General features: G+C 53.1%; 1 protein-coding gene across 2 annotated transcripts; it reads right to left on the minus strand.

The window, feature by feature from the left end:
• Positions 1 to 1589: 1589 nt before the first annotated feature.
• LOC136011546 (uncharacterized) lies at positions 1590 to 16824 on the minus strand. Of its 2 annotated transcripts, XM_065673480.1 has the most exons (6): positions 16717 to 16824; positions 6306 to 6767; positions 4965 to 5288; positions 4643 to 4809; positions 4457 to 4504; positions 1590 to 3818 (listed from the first exon to the last, which is right to left on the minus strand). In XM_065673480.1, the coding sequence occupies exons 1-5, from the start codon at positions 16781 to 16783 to the stop codon at positions 4478 to 4480; spliced, it is 1047 nt and encodes a 348-aa protein (XP_065529552.1). In that variant the 5' UTR covers positions 16784 to 16824; the 3' UTR covers positions 1590 to 3818; positions 4457 to 4477. The 2 variants fall into 2 exon arrangements, with proteins under 2 accessions (XP_065529552.1, XP_065529551.1); XM_065673479.1 differs by lacking the exon at positions 4457 to 4504.
• Between the last annotated feature and the right edge of the window lie 391 nt (positions 16825 to 17215).

Genomic DNA, 17215 nt, shown 5'->3' on the forward strand with positions numbered 1-17215 from the left:
ACTGAATGGGCAGAGAACTGGCATGTAGCACAGGTAGCCCTGCCCTTGGCACAGCAGCTCTAGCACTGTCATGTTTCATCTGCTTAGATCCCCTACCCTTCAAAACATGAGTCTGCAGAGAGGAGGGGAGGGCAGAGAAGGCAGGTGTGTCACAAACTCTGCTTTTATCTGCGTTTCTTTCCTTCCTATTTAGCTTGAAATGTGATTTGATTGATTCTCATCCCCTTGTTAATTAATAGCATTAACTGTGCCTTAGCCTAAGGGGCATTAAACTAAACCTCATCAATAGCAAGAGCTGTGTTCAAGGAGACATGCAGAAACTGGCAGCAGTTGTTTTCTGGTTCTGTCAGTCTGCTTTGCTGCTCATACGGATGAAGCCCACACAACTGCCCATGGTCCCTCTCCAAACCTGGCCACTCAAGAGACTGCTTCACCTGCCTGGGAAGTCAGAACCTGGCTGGGCAAAGGCAGTCAGCTTTGGGCCTCCCGAGACTGGCTGCCTGCACGAGCCTGTCCTGCTGCTGCCTCTCTGGCTAACGCAGATCTGCCTTGTGCTACCTCTTAGCAGTTTGTTCTGCAAAGAATGAATCAGTGGGGTTGGTGGTAAAAAGGCAGAACAGAGGAAACTCCAACATCAACCACTAGAATGATGCTGACTTCAGGCCTGAGAAGAGACTGGCTTAGTTGTAGCATGTTTGTTCTGTTACTTAGCTCTTTTGTTTTGTATGGTTGTATGTTGGGACAGGACTGAAATCTCTGCAGGGTTTAGAGTTCACTTGCAAGTCTTCAGATTATTCAGAGTAAGGACTTTGCTAGGCTGTGAAGTCTTTTGTTTGCTCTCCCCTTGCTCTAGATGTTCCAGAGATTTGCTTTTATAGAGTAGTTTCACTCGCTGTATTTTGCTTTTGCAGTAGAAAATCTCAGAACACAGTCTATGACATAAGCTGGGTGATTTTGCTGAGGTATTGTAACAGCTCAGGAGAGACTCTTATCAGCTCTGTAGCAAGAGCTGGGCTTTTGAAACAAACCACAAATGCTTACCTTCATGTTGGTCCAAGCTCCAAAGAGAAGAGTTCAAAACAGCTATAACGTTACACAAAAAAAGCACGTGCCTTTCAATTTGCTTTGTCTTCTGTACTATAGAAAGAAGCATGACAGATGATGCTAAGGTTTGGATTAGGCTGGTTTTCAGGATATTTCTGTAAATAGAGTTTGGGTTTACAGTTGACAACAGATGAGAATAAGGGTATCTTCAATCAGAGGCAAAGGAACAGAGTCTAAAGGTCTTTGTTAGATTATTTGGTCTAGTGTGGCTCTCTGAAAGAGAATTAAACTGATTTGACCACATAGAAATTAATCTCATTCAACCCAGACAGGGAATGACCCTGACAAGAAGCAACACAAGCAGGGGGTGGTGTCCTTCTGAACCCTTAGAGCTCTGATTTGTAGCTGTCTGGCATTTTCATCAGTATCAGGTCTGTGAGTCTACTACTCCAAGCTACTGCTGTTTATCTATCACAGGATTCATTGTGATCTACAAACACTTTTCAGTTAGATGTTTGCAATGAAAATATGAGAACCAGGACACCTTTGGCATTTGTAACTTTATTGCAGAAAAAAAAAATCCACTATTAACATATTTTACAAAGAAAGTTGCACTTTGGTGTTGGGTAAGTTTTCTTCCTCACCCCTTTCCCCTGGACAGTGATGCATGGGAAACCAGAACAACCAACCCCTGCCCCTTCCATTGTGTGCAGAGACACTTCCCAGCTCTGCCAGCCTGCACCAGTTCCAGCCAGGATGGAGTTCTATTTTCCACCAGTAACTTGCCTCTCTTTGTGCCAAAAACCAGTAGCACCCTGCCCTCCAGCAGGGGAAACAAGTCTGTAGCTAGGGAGATTGCTCTGCGCAGACAATGCTTGATACAAAAACTTTGGAGTTGTGACAATTGCCCTTTAGTTTTCATGCAGTAATAGTAGGAGAGAACCAACCCTCTTCCCTATTTTACTGGGCATCCTTACAATAAACAGATGCAAGGCCAAAGCCAACAGCAGAACCCAAACTGCACTGCAGCCTTTTGTCAGCCACTTCAGGCAGTAGTAGCACAGGAAGGAGGAACCACTGCCTTATCCAGTTCACCTATTTGACCCAGATCAGTTCTGCTCCATCGCTGGGCTTTGCAGATAATTTAAGACCTGCTGACTGGAAAATTCCCCTTTCCCTGCTAAGACAAGTAATGACAACACTGGGAAGAAAAGGTAGTTTTGCTAGTAAGGGCTGGTATCTTGTCCTTTGTGGGGTCAGTGAGTGTTGCTACTGAAAGGAGAGGATAGACTGAGGCTTGTAAGAGCAATGTGGTAGACAACCTCTGTCTAGCCCTTTCTGTATCCTGAGGGAGCAACTGGTTTAGTCACAAATCAAACACTCTAGAGAAGGTATGTGTTTCTCTTTACCTGCAGTCAAATGTGAATTAGAAAATAGGAGCAAGTGTTAATTACATGAACAATTCCATGTCAAGCACACTATGGTCTTTCTGAGGCAAGGGCACCAAAGATCCTCAGACTTACAGAGACTCTGGTCCATTCCTTGAGGGTACTCAGGAGCCTTGGATGCAGTCTACAGCAGTGATACTTTGAGGCAAAAGTGCAGAATCTAACCAGCCTAACACCTAGAAAGGGAAGGGGAGGAAGGCACCTACATCCAAGATCTGTCCTTATGATGAGATGCCAACTGGCACAAAGACCAACATTAGAAGGTAAAGGAGCTCTGACCTTGCATAGCAGAGGAGGCAGAGTGCAGTACTAGTTTTGTACAACAACTTTCAGCAACCAGATGCTAGCAGCAAAATGGGAGGTACCTGAGGAAAGGCAAGTGTCAATCCAGGCAGAGAAATAGACTAAAGCATTCACTGAGCCTGGGCAAAGAGTTTACACATATGCTGAAGGCATCAAGTATGGGAGACACAGTTTCCTAATTTTGGTGAGACCAAATTAGTGTGTCTAATTGCAACAGACTGACTCCTATCAGGCCCTGTTAAGCTAAAATTATGTTCATTTTCATCCCAGCAACTTCAAAGCAACATCAAGTAGCAAGGGCACTTCTCCAGTGGCCACAAAACTGTTTTCCCTGGTTAAAAAGAAAAGGTATGCATGTAGGAAGGAAGCAGAGCAGTCTGTCATCCTCCTGGTAGGTGTTTCAGGATGGGCTGTGCCAATCCTGGGACTAAAGCTGAAACAGGAACAAAAAAAGTGCAAGAAAAAAACCCAAACCAAAAAACCTTAAAAATACAGAACAAAAAGGAACTCAAGACAACTGTTTTCCACATTGTTGGCTCCCTCAGAAAACAGCGGTCTCCTTTGCTAGCACTGTGCTGACATCACCAGTGTTAAGAGCTCTTGTGTGGATCACTTGCCCACCTCCTTTGAAAGCAGCAGCCACCAAGATAGACAGGAGAGCTCCATGTGGAACATGATGGCAAAGGTTGTCTTGGCTAATTGGTCACCACACTAAAAGGAGGAGGCACCTCTTCAGGGCATGGTTTCAAGGAGAGCCCGGAGGAAAGGGCCAGACTTGGGCTCTGTTTCTCAGCGTAAAAAACTTCAACATTGAACTACTGAAAATGTCTAAAACCAAAAGCCATCTGAAAAGGATCTTTCAGTTGTGTGCAAATCACAGCCCCTCATTCCTCAGCAGATCGTCTGGGACCTCAAGAAGTCCTCAAGGCCTTCTCCTCTGGGAAGTTCAGCCGGCCAGGCAGAGGACAGCCTGGTTGCCTAGTAGCTGTAGAGTGAGAGAGGGGTGTCCTCCATCATGTCATCCTAGAAGCAGAGAAGAGCGTGCTTTAATGAAAAGTCCGCATGGTGGCACACAGTCCCAGCCTGGAAGACTGCTGTGCAGGCAGTACAGCCTTCTCATCCACACTGTCACAGTGTGGTCATCTGCCCAGCAATCCTTCCAAATGCTGTCCCTGTGCAATTCCGTGGGCTGTCACTCTCTCCTCCTGCTGCAGCTTTTGGAGAGAAGAGGTGCATTCAGGAAGAGCCTGCCTGCTGCAGGCATGTGGAAAACCCTGGCTGTGGAAAACTCCACTCAGCTTGAAACAGCATCAGCTTGCTTGCTAGCTGCAGAAGTTCCCTTTGGTATTCCTCTGTCCCAGAAAGCACAGTGAATTAGTTGCATTTTCCCCAGAGCTAATCCAGCCTCTCAAACCCTCGTATGTTTTTATATCCCCAAAAGCTCAAACACAGACAGACAGACAGACAACCTTGCTGGAGCAGAGCACGGAATCTGCTTTGTTAAAGTCACAAAGCAAATATATCAAAAATACAGGAGGAGCAGCTAGGAAGGTGTCATTTCAGGGAAAGCTGGGATGGAGCTCCCCTTCCTCTCTCTATTTAACCTCTTAGCATTCCCCTGCAGAGTGAGGGAAAGGCAGAGAGCTTCTTTAGTGGCCAACCTTGAGACTTGCTGTCTTGATTCAAACCCTGGATTGAAGGAGAGGGACCTAAGAGGGAACAGGAGTTGTGATCAGCATTCATGCTGCTGCAAATACCCAAGGCATTACTAATGTGGTAGAAGGGGAACTGCAGAGCAGCCAGTAGCAAGCCAGACCATGTCAGGCTGGGCTGAAGGCATTACTCACCATGGGCAGGTCCTGCAGGCGCCGGAACTCCATGCGGCTGTTGTGCTGGCGGTATCTCAGGAAGCCCACTAGGCCTAGGATGCCCACCATGACAATGAAGACAGAGATCACGGTGATCACCAAGGGATCAGCCTTCGTTGTATCAGCCAAAGGGGAACTGGGTAGCTCTGCAAGGATATCAAGGGAATGAGGCCAAAGGAGAACCTTCAAGGCTGGAGTAGCAAAGCCTTGTCTTTGCTGGTTCTGCTCAGTACAACTGAGAGGCAATTTTTGAGGTAGCCCAAACTCTTTGTAAGAGCAGGAACAAACGCAAAGCATTTACCTGGGTTTTCATCATCACCAACATCCAATACAGAAGCTTTCTCATGCATGGGCTCTAATGCCTGCTCCAGTGTAGGTGTGCTGGTGGGGGTGGCAGCTGTGCTAGCATACGTGGAGCTGGTCACAAGGGGTCTCGCTGTCACAGTACGGGAGGCAGTAACAGAGGACATGCTCCCTGTGGTTGAGATGGGAGCAGAGGAGGTTCTGGGCTCTGTGGTGCTCTCCTCTGTGGCACCCACAGGGCTTGTTCCTGGCCTGGTTTCAGACGTTGCTGCTGTGGGTCCCACGGTCTGCCCAGCAAAAGGCTGAGAGCTGTTACTTGTTGCTGCAAAATAGAACCAAGCATTATTTCCAAGGATAAAGTGGAAGTGCACTGTTCTTTGACAAGATGTAAACAGGGCTGTAAGGAAGACTGCTGGGACTACAGGAATAGCACCTTACTGACAACCCTTCAGAAAACAAACAGGTTTTATAGCACAGCCCCAGTGCCTGGAAAGTCCTCTTGTTTTTCATATGTGCCAATGTGCAATGTCAGCTAACCTCAGCTGGGCCCACAAGTCCCGTCTTCCTGGGGACAAAGGACAAGCAGAGTAGCCTCAAACAGCTCTGCACAGAGGTGAGGGTCACCCCTGAGCAAGACACTGGGAAAGATCTCTCATCCCTCCTTACAGGGACCACAGAAGGGGCTGCCCAGGGACTGAGTAGCATCATCCCTGTGATGATGTGTCTGTGCATCACAGAACAGAACGACCTCGTGACAGCAGCCAGGGTGAAGGATGTGGTTGTGCATGACCACCACACACATCAATGGTCAGTCAATAGCTGCTTTCCATCAGGGGTGTGTGACAGCCTAGCAGGCCCCAAGGTAGGTGAGGCTGGGATCACAGACCTACAGCCAGTCCTCACGCTGCCTAGGAGGGATCTGGAGGTAGGGTAGGGGTTCCCATGGTTGCCCAGAGATGGATGGGCTGATGCTTGTGCCTGCCCTTCTCCATGCTTTGTTTAAAGGAGCGTGTGCTACCCCATTCTGCTTGCAGCAGAAAAAGCTCCTATTGAACCCCCGGCTCTGGTGTTGGACGAGCCCAGCTGTGCAGCCCCACTGAAGCACATTGTTTTGGATGAGATCTATAAAGGACATCCCTGCACACAATCAATGTCCTCATCGGAAAGCAGCCAGCACACTTAATACCATAAACTAACGAGGTTTGCAAAGTGGATGCTGAATTAACAGCAGCTCTGCAAGTCAGTCCCACTGAACTGGCCTTGAGAGTTCACAGGAGTTTCCAGGTTGCGCATCCTTGGGGCAGGATTTTCTGCACAGGCAGAAAAGGCAAAACCTCACCTGTCACACTGCTCAGGGGAGGCGTGGGGGTTGCACTACTGGCCTCCTCCATTTCTTCAGTTGTGTTGAAAGACTCAGCGACCTCATGGTGGGGTTGGTTTTCCTCCAGACTGCTGGCAGTTGGGATAGGAGAGAGGATTTCAGTGCTGCTGTTGACTGACAAGATCATGTTGTGGTGCTCATGCTGTGTAACGGTGACGTCCCCAGTGCTGGCAGTGGTGGAAGCCTGCAGTGTCTCTGCCTTGGTGCCTACCATGGGGGTGGTAGGGAGGGAGGCATCCTCCATCTCTGTGGCATGGGCTCCAGTGGCATTGAGTGTGGCAGCAGTCAAGTTTTTCTCCAGGCTTGTCTCGGGAACGGCAGCAGTCACTGCACTGAAGGCAGAGGCTTCCCTTGGCTGATGCGAGGTTGGCGCTGTGCTAAGAAAAGGTGGTGTCATCTCTGCTGTCTTCTGACTCTCTCCTATGGAACAGAGTAAAGAAATGATGAGAAGTTTGTCAGACATCCCACACTGAGAGGAAAAACAGAGGTGAAGGCCAGGAACTGACCCTCTCCATCCCTTTAATTCCAGGTTCACACTTGAAGAAGGGTACAGCTCTTCTGTCCCTCCTCTGTAAGGTGGGGACCTCCTCCCCACTGTGCTCCTCTTCTGTTCTATCCTTGAGCACCTTTTAAACCCTTTAGGGGATTTGGGTTTTTAAAAGTACCACCTGAGACCTGATTGTGTGAGAACCTTGGGTAAGTCTTGGTTCGTTGGGAGTCAGCAGTGTACAGGAAAAAATACAAGTGAGGAAGAAGTGGCAGCTCCCCTGGACTGACAGAGTGTAGAAAAGCATTTAAAAAGTCTGTGCTGGCAAGGGTAAAGCATATATTCTAGGCATCTTAGTAGTAGTGTGGGCTTGCTGCTAGAGGGAAAGGTGAAATGGGTAGCAAGAGTACTACAGCTAGCAGGGCTGGTGGGGTGCTTTCGGAGCCACCTTCATGAGCTATTTATGAACACATCACCACCATAAAGCGCAACTGTTGTCATAGAAATGGGGGTTACTCAGCCTCCCACTACACCAAAAAGGCCAGCTTCCTTAGAAGGAGCCTGCAGCAAGCAAGAATTCCCCCGGATCCTAAGCTGCTAGACAGTGTGACAGCATGAGGGAGAAGGAACAGCACAAAGCTCTTACACTGCCCATTCATAACCACAGGTCCTGTGAGGGTTTCTCAGGGTGTAAACAGGAAGAAAACAGAAATGGAGCACCAGCAGGATGGACTCTCCAGACAATTTAAAAACATTGCATGGTCAATATTTTGATGATTTCTGTTCAAGTTTCTAACCAAGCCACAGAGACATGAGGAGCCAACTGCAGGAAAAAACACAGGTACTGAAGAAAATCCACCTTCATGCCCGCTCTCCACAGCGGAGAAGCATCTGAGGCAGATGCTGTAACCAGGAAGCATTTATCCACCAACAAAGCAGCCTACTCTCATACCAAAGCTTTGGGGAAAACTCAGGAGTTTTTAAAAGCTCTTCAGAACAGACACAGTTATCAGAGCTCTTCTCCAGCTACAGCACTTAACAGGCCCTAAAAAAAGACACAATGCATCTCTCTCAAGAGACCTTTGCAGTACCCTGACCAGCTGGAGAATTCAAAACCTAACAGCAGCCGCACAGAGCTGTGCTTCCCCAGCCCGGGGCCCCAGTCCCAGGAGGGCTCCATGGGGGATGCACGAGCAGGCAGCACAACCCTGCTCCACACATTCACAGAAAAGCTTTCAAGGAGAGCCCCAGCTGCAGCAACTTGAACATGAGGACTGAAGGTATAAGTGATGCTCCCTTTGGCTTTGCCTGGATCCAGCTGTCTATAGCCAGAATGTGCCTCTAAACAAAGCAAACTGCTCTCTGAAATCACAGAATGGTTTGGGCTGGAAGAGACCTTAAAGCTCATCCAGCTCCAAACCCCTGCCATGGGCAGCGACATCTTCCACTAGAGCAGGTTGCTCCAAGCCCTGTCCAACCTGGCCTTGAACACTGCCAGGGATGGGGCAGCCACAGCTTCTCTGGGAACCCTGTGCCAGCGCCTCAGCACCCTCACATTAAAGGATTTCTTCCTAATGTCTAATCTAAAATGGATCTAAGGTACACAGTACACCAGTAACACCTAGAAGGGAAAAATGCAAGCACTGCGTTTCCCAGGATCAGGCACCAAACCACACAGCCCTTCATGTGAGAATGTCCAGCCCGAAACCAAGCATGCTGCCTGTTGGGTGAGATCCCAGCAGTTCCAGAGCCTGTACTGGGGGGAATGCTGACAGATCCTGGCTGGGCACTAGCAGATGCTCGCTCTGTAAACACCCAACTACCTGCTGCTATGCAGCAAGACGCACACAGAGCTGCGCTGTCACCGTGGGGTAAACAGGAAAGGTGGTGGCCAGGTGCCTGGCCAGTGGCGAGCCTGGCTACGTGCTGCTTTGAATAGCTGGCTTGTGCCCAGGACAGCTCCTGCGGGGTGGCAAGCTGTGCCTGGGGTCACGCAGAGGAAAGATCTGGGAAGAGCTGTCTCGTACAAAGACCCAAGCAGCTCTGAAACAGCCACATCAGTGTCAGGAGCTGGCATCCCTGCCAGGAGGTGCTGTGGGGCAGGAGGGTTTGTGGGCACAAGCAGCTCCCCTCCCCTGTGAATATGGGCTGTACACACAGCTCCCTGCTGTCTGCAACAGGGAGAGCTAGAGGGAGTTGTATTCCCCTAAATTCTTGTATCCTTATGTAGCCACATCTCCTTCCTGCAGAACTGCCCAGTGTCCATGACCACTGAGGAAGTGGTGCCGGGGTGGACAGGCTGCTCCAGTCCTGCATCCCACAGGAACTTAGCAGGACCATTGCAGACAGGCTTGGGCTGGCAGTTGGCCCGGCTTCGGTGTAACACAGCACTGTGGTGTGTAAAACCTGCTTTGTAGAGAACTGCAGAAGAGATTGCAGAAAACTGGCAGGTATGGAGCAGGAAAAGGAACCACTGGGGCAGCAGGAACCCCTCCGACCTGTCTGAGCGTGGCAGGTGTTGATGGCACCTGCATTAGCAGGTCATCCAGCTCATCACAATGCAACCAGCTCCGGGAAAACAAAGGAGAGCCTGAAAAAAGGGAGAGCCCAAACCAGGCTAACACAAAGACTCAAGCCATTAAGAGGTGATCGTGGGAAGATAGAGAACAAGGCAAGAGCCTTAAGATGGATAAAGCAACAAAGGACAGTGAGTAAATAATGATCACTTGGGGAAAGACAGACAGATCATCATCTCATCTGTCTGTCAGCTCTTAAGGGTAAGAGCACATCCAAAGCCAGCACACAGTCGCCAAGCAAAGCACTTGAGGAAACACCCTATAGGCTCAACTTGGTGCTTGTAGCATTGGAGTGCAAGCACTAATGAGTTGTACTTCAGCTTGGTTTCAAAATCAAAACACTCCCGCACAGTGTCTTGCATTAAGATCTGCTACATCATTGCCACAACTTTGTTTCCCAGAGTTTTATCACTCAAACAGGCAACCCATTTCCATCCAGTCCGATGCAAACCCTGCAGTCCTGTGTGGGAAGCACAGCTCTGCTGCTGCTGCTGCCTGTGCTGGATGAGACCCAGCAAACCCAACAGCAGCTGTGATCCTCCAGGGTCCCAGCACTGTGGTTTGCTCTGGATCCCTGGTGCCCAACAGGTTGGAAAATCTCCATCTCCAGCACTGTCCCTGCTGCTCCAGTCACCGAGCAATGATATTTTTAGCTGTTTATTAGTTACTTAGAGAGACACAGGTCAGAGCTCGTTACTCTGGCGTCTTCCTGCAGGAGCTCTGCTTCCTGCACCACATGCCAGGAAAGCTGTGGCTGCATTGCCTAAGGCATCACCCCCATCGGCTCCTGGAGACAAGAGGGAACCACATACCCATCTTGTCTCAGGTGGAAAGGGGAAGGAGTTAGTGTGGATATGCTTCAACTTCTCTGGGATGCTCCAAGGCCGGACAGTTGCAGCACCCCCAGGCAGCTGGTGAAGGTGCAGTCATTCCTGGATCCATAATAAAGCGACTACAGCTGTGCTGCAATTGAGTGCTGCAAGTGAAGAAGCGGGACCGGCTGCAAGCAAGAGCTCTGATAATAACAGCATCTCCGGGAACCAGGGGTGGGTTTGCTTCGGTCACGCTGCAGTGCCTGCTAAGGCAGACTGCCTGGAGGTCCCCTGGCTGCAGCCCCGCGTCTGTGCTAACCACCAGGCTCAGGCTGTGCATGGTGAGAACCAGCTGTCTCAGACCACACTAGGGCAGGGAGGTGGATCTGGAGCGGCAGCTCCCATCAGACAGTGCTGACTGCAGTGACCTCTGTCTGGGAAACGAGAGGGGCGAAGGAAGAGAACAGTCCCAAGGGAGGAGGGATGCAGCCAGCCAAGAAGCCCCTGCCTTGGACAAGGGTGGGAAACTCTCCGTGAGGGAAGGGAGGGCTCTGAGCATCAGCCCACAGCTCCAGCCCCTCTCCAACACTAAGGGACCTCCACGCATCAACCCGAGCTCCCAACAGCTCCAGAGTAGACATGGTATAAATATGCCATAGCTGAGCGGAGTGAAGGAAGCCAGCTCTGCAGGGGATGGGGGGCTGTTCCTGCTTTGTGCTCCCTGCCCAAGTTTCAGGGCTGAGGCCAAGTGAGGGGCTGAGGAAGGTTTGTACAACCAGCACAGAGCATTGCTGCTCTGTCAGGGCAGGAATGCAGGGTGGGGATGTCATCCTCTGCCACAGCAGCCACCCCACCATCCATTTTGATCTCAGAATAAAACAAGGCAGTGAGAGACAGTGCAGGGCCTCAGCTGGACCAGCCTGCGGACAAGCTCTTGACACAACCCCTCCTGCCCCAGTCTCAGCAGCATCCTCTGTACCCTCCTTCTTATCTCAGCCAGGAACAGCAGCCTGAGCTCCCCAAGGGACAAAACAAACCCAAATCCAAATCCATAGGCTTCTAAAATCCCTCAGGGTGAGATGTAGGAGAGTCACATAAGGTAAGGAAGGCAGCAGCAGCCTGGCTGCTGGGGCTTCACTGGGAGCAGGGCAAAGGGGTGCAGGCTGCAGTCACCACTGGAACAGGCACAGAGAGACCCAGGCGAGAGCTGAGCACAAAGACAAGAAAAAAACCCACCCAGGATTTCGGGAAAGCGCCTCTGGGAGCAGGGCTCCCTGGTGTGGATGTATCCTCCTGCACAGGCTGTCACTGTCTGCAGACAGCACCTCACTTAGAGCAGCTTCCTACAGAGCGCACGTCAAACTGCTACTCTGATTCATTGAAAAGGCACCCGAGCCCTTCTAAAATGCTATTTTCGTGCACTAACTGAATTCAATTCCCATTTAAGTGTAACAGCTCAAGTTGCAAACAACCTAGTAAAATGCAAAATTAATATGTTTAAAATGTAACAGCGTAAACTGTAACCTATACGTATTTAAGCAATTATATTATATCCTGTTGCTTAGCAAAGCACTCCATTAAGTGTAGAAATTTTCTTTTGTTGCCAGTTATTACATTTTTATGGTTACCAACCAATGGTAATTAAACAACCTCTTCAAGGAAAAAGAGCTTGAGCACAAATGCAAATAAAACCATACAGTGGGATTTAAAACCAAGGCCCTTCATTTCATGTGAAAGCAGAACCAGATTAGCTGCTGATTAGATACCGGCTCAGCCTGACCTCTTCTCCTTAACTCAGAGCTTGGAATAAAAAAGCCCCAAGTGGCAGAAGAGATTTCTAGAGCTCTTCAGATAGGTGCCAGATGCACCCAGGGATGCTGTAGAACAAACACCCTCATCGCAACGAAGCAAGGCTTGAAGACGCAGATCTGGTATGAAGGGAAACTGCTTTGTAAACTCAGCTCCAGTTGGATACCTGGATACCTCGATGGAGGCAGGATGTCACCGGGCTGCATTTGCTGCAGGATCCAGTGCTCTCTCTGCCAGGGCTGATGGCAGGACTGTTCCCATCCCCATCCCAGCAGAGAGAGGCTGAACAGGCTCTGTCTGTTGCAAGGAGCCTTGGTGCAGGGACAGATCAGACCTCGCAGCCTCCTTGGAGACCACAGTGAAGCTCTCCTGTGGCAGCAGTTTAATTCACCACGTGGCCTCTGTGAGCTCAGCTGTGCCCTGCTGCGCAGGCAGCAAAACTGGGGGGGGTGTGAACTGGCGGTGCTGAGCGCCAAGCACCTCCTGGAAAGCTGCCAGGCCAGGCACGCTGCAAAGCCACGGCTGTGGTAAGGGACAGGAATAGAAACCGGGTCTCCTGACTGAGAAGCTCCTTCCAGCCTGATAGGCAGGTGTCCACGAGCTGAGCACGAGACGGGCCTCAGATTAGATATGGGGCACTGAGTGAGCACAGCTCACTCAGTTGGGTGCTGGGGAAGGACAGCCCAGCACCTGATCTAGTTGAAGATGTCCCTGCTCATCGCAGGGGTTTGGACTAGATGACCTCTGAAGTTCCCTTCCAACCCAAACTATTGTATGATATTATTAGCACCGCATTTTCAACAGGGACAACCAGCCCACGGTGGCACAGCATGGCAAAGCAGAACAAGAGTTTCAAGAGCAGAGATGAGCAGCCCTGGAAACAGTACCATAAATGTCAAGGTCAGAATCCTCTGTACTAGAAAAACCCATAAACAGCACAGACATGCCCCGAGCACACAGTGGTGCTGGAGCCTGAGTCAGGGAGGGGGCAGCCTCAGGCTCTGCCACAGCAGCCAGGGCAGGGAGAGATGCAAGAAACAGCTTTCCCACAGGTTTGCATGAAGCCCCATCACTTATCCCCCACTATAGAGGTGAGAAGGCTTATCCCAGATTCCCATGGCAGGGCAAAAGGGGAGGGCAGGGTGCCTTGCTCAGCCACCACTGTCACACGAGCCAGTTATTTTCCACTGGCAGCATGCAGCTATGAAGCATCCTGCTTGGCAAGAAGGTGCCCTGGAAGCTCCCATGCTGTTTGCTTTGTTCCTCGGCAGAGGGATTGAGCTGTGATGAAGACCCCTTTGCCCAGAGGCTGCTGGGGACACAGGAGCCCTGGGAAGCCTGCCCTTCTCTGGGGCAGTGTAACCCCAATAATACAGCAACAGCAGGAAGCTCTGGCATCAGCCAGCCTGGCCCAGGTCACCTCAGGAGTCACAGCTGCAGTGGAGGAAGCACGCACATCATTAGGAGAAAATTAATTAGCCAGTTACCTTAATAACAGCCTCATGTCAGCAGGAAGCCTGATCTCCAGTGCAGTGTGGCATGAGCTGGGGGAGAGTCGCAACATCAAGAAGCCTGCTCAGCCCAGAGCAGGACCTTCCAGCTGTGAGGCAGCTGGTTTCATGGGCTGTGGGGCTTGGAGGATGCATCCTGCCCTGAGCAGCAGCAGTTTGGGTCATGCAGGGCAAGCACATGCCGTGGCCCTACCCTGAGTAGCCCTACAGGGCTTGGGACATGGCCCCAGACCTGAGCAGTGCTGAACCTTATGAGAGCTGCCCCATAGAGTGCGGTGGGGATGAAGGCAGCCAGAGGCTCCGCAAGGCTGCCCCAGGGAAACCCCTGCAACAAGAACTGTGTCTGCCCACCCAGAGGGTCTTGGTTGAAAGGAAGGAAGGAGAGGGGCCTCTGTGCTTTGGATCCTCCTGGCTCTCCTTTGCCCAGAGGAATGAAGCCAAGCAGTCAGGCCATGGAAGGGCAGCAGGGAGCCAAGATGCACTCTGCACCTGGAGCTGGGGGAAGAGCACATGCAGAAATGGCATTGAAGACTGATGGCATGACGTGATGGGGCTGGGCAGGGAGTGCAGGTTTGGGGCGACCCCACACAGACAGAGGTACTGCCCTGAGGAGAGAAGCGAACTGTGGCTCAGTTCTGGGTGCAGAAGATTTGGAGCTGCCCCAGCCAGGTGGGGTTGGGTCTCATAGAATCCCAGACTGGTTTGGGTTGGAAGGGACCTCAAAGCTCACCCAGCTCCAACCCCTGCCATGGGCAGGGACACCTCCCACTAGAGCAGGTTGCTCCAAGCCCTGTCCAACCTGGCCTTGAGCACTGCCAGGGATGGGGCAGCCACAGCTTCTCTGGGCACCCTGTGCCAGCGCCTCAACACCCTCACAGTGAAGAACTTTTTCTTACTATCTAATCTAAATCTCCCCTCTTTCAGTTTACGGCCATTCTCCCTTGTCCATCCACTCCCCTTGCCCTGGGCAAAAAAGGGGAACAAAAATCATTGCAAATCTGTTGCAGGGACGCAGACACTGCCTGCCTGTGTGAGCAGCCCCGACAGACAGGGCTTTATGTGCTCATGCCGCCCCTGGCCCCATGCCGTCCCCTCTGCTTGTGAGGCAGCTTGACACGGGAGGGGAGGCAGCAAAATACCCAGGACAGAGTTACTTGGGGTTTTATTTGTACGGCTGACGGTACTGGAGGAAGTGGATTTCCGCAGGCAGCAAAGAAAGGCTGCATTGAGAAGCTGAGGTGGGCAGAGCAGAAGGAATGGCAGCCCGAGCCCCTCTGCGGCCCCGCTGCAAACCTGGCTGGGGAGCGGAAGCAGGGACTGCTGGACCAAGATACAAAGAGGATCTGCATCAGGAGCAGGGCAGAGACCAGTTCATGGAGCTGGGATGAGCCTGATTGTGGATGGGTTTGTCCAGGGACTGTTGGCACTGGGGCCAACCTCCAGGTGAACCTTTCTTTCCCTTCCTCCATCACTGTCCTGCTGGATTCTCTGGTGTCTCAATATAACAGTTGGGGTTGCCATGGGGCATTTTTTATTGGTGGCATCTCTTCCATGTCATCTGTTTTCACAAAACATTTGCTCTCTAAACTGTGGGTGGGATTAGCTACAGGATCCAAAAGCCGTGAGGACAAGGGGCAGGCCAGCTGCATAGGTGCCATTTCCTGTGGCTGTGAGGGACTTTGGGATTGGGACACTAAGTGTGAAAGATTCCAGGAAAAACTCAGCACAATCTTAATTCTGTTACGTTCCAGCAGTTTTGTGTCTTGGACTTCGCAGTGAGACAGCTCCAAGGAGCCAGCTGGGGCAAGGGGCTCCCTGGGGGTACCCCAGTGTGCCAGGGGCAGAAACGCTGCTGACACAGCCAGCGCAGCCCTGGCCTCCTCCTCTTGAGGACAGAAACCCCAAGTTGTCATTCCTCTGCCAGCAAGTCATTCCTTTGCCAGTGGCTGCTCACGTCCCTGCACCCCATCACAGCACACCCATACACAGCAAACACAGCACTACCCGAGGCTTTGCCCACATAAACGGGGCTGGTTTGGAACTGTTTCCCTGTGCTCAAACCCAGCCAAACTGCATTCAGCATCAAAACCCGAATGTGTGCATGAGCACTGCTCTCACTGCTGGAGCTCGGCCCCGCAGGCACCTACACCGGGGTTTTACCAACACAGTTAATTATTAGAGACCAAAGTTTCTGTGTGTCACAGTTTCTGTGTGCCCCCCCCGTCTCTACTTACATCACCCTGCCAAAGTTTGGCTAAAGAGTTTTTTCTCAGCCGCAAAGAAGAGGAAGCACGTTTGCTTCCCGAGCCCCGGGCAAGCCCCTAGATGCCAGCCCAGACTCTTGTTACTGCTGGGGTCTGGTAGTGGGGCTGCCGGCAGCCCGGCTCGGGCCCGCTCCCAGCCATGCGGCAGGGCCCGGCGCCGTGCCGGTGAACGGGGCTGTCAGCGCCACGCTGCAGACTGCGCCTGCCCACGTGGGGACATGTTGCTCATGGCATGCTGCCGAAACACAGCGTGGGAAACGCTGCCCGGGCCGGGGGCCGGCTCCTGCTCCATCCCGGACACCGACATCGCTCTCCCGCAGCACGGCGGGGCGAGCGTCCGGTGCCTGCGGGGAGGCGGCAGCGCTCGGGCTTTGTCCGGGGTCCCCTCGATGGGAGCTCGGCAACTGCTTGTGGGGACCCATGAGCTGCAGGGCGGGACAGAGCGGGCTCGTAGGGATGGGGTCCGGTAGGAGAGTCCCTCCGGGATCGCCGCTCCCCACCCCGAGCATCCCTTCGGTTCCTCGCCGCGCCGAGGAGGTGATCGCGGGCCGGCCCCGCTGGCCCCCGGCGGAGCCGCGCTGCCGTGTACGGGCAGGGCCGGCCGGGCGGCCTCGCGTGGGGCTCGCCGGGCTCCCGGCCAGGCATCTCCGGGCCACCCTCCCTGCGCGCCGGCCGGAGCCGGGGCACTCGGGCCGAGTTTCGGGGCGCTGCTCCCCGGAGGTTCTCGTCCCCGAGGAGGGATCCCCAGACCCGTTTCCCGCCGCCCCACCGGCGGGCGGAGGAGCCCGGGGCCCGGCGCTGCCCCGACGGCTGCTCCCGGCGGCGCGCTCCCCGCCGCGGCGAGACTGGCGGGACCCCCCCGAGCCACCTCCCCGCGTCGCGGTACCCCCCGGGCTGCCGTCCGCAGTACCTGGCAGGGCGCAGAGCAGGCAGCAAGCAGCGGCGAGGCGGAGCAGGGCGCGCCGCGTCCCCTCCATGCTGGGCCGATCCGCGCTGGCTCCGCCGGCGGCACCGGGGCGGTGCCGAGGCGGGGCGGGGCGGGCGGCACGTGGTGCAGCCCCCGGCCCTGGAGGCGCGGGGCGGGGGCCGCCGCCGCCGCCCCCCGCACTCCCGGCCGGCCGGGGCCCGGCATCCCCGGGCCGGTTCCCTGCGTCTGTGTTTCGGGCAGAGCGCTCCGGGCCGGTCCCGGTTCGCTCCCTGGCACCCGCGGCCAGGTTTGGCACCGCCATCGGCATCTCCGGCCGGTCCCCGGCACCGCCGGTTCGGGCTGGGCGCTCTTGGTCCAGTCCCGCACTGGCTCCTGCATCCTCGGAGCAGTAACCCCTGGTTCGGGGAGCGCAGCCCCGGTCCCGTCCTTCCCTGTGCTGTGCATCCTTGGTCTGATTCTGAACCACCTCATCACTCCGTAC

The sequence above is a fragment of the Lathamus discolor genome, chromosome 3, assembly GCF_037157495.1.
Source record: "Lathamus discolor isolate bLatDis1 chromosome 3, bLatDis1.hap1, whole genome shotgun sequence".
In the NCBI taxonomy this organism is placed as follows: Eukaryota; Metazoa; Chordata; class Aves; order Psittaciformes; family Psittacidae; genus Lathamus; species Lathamus discolor.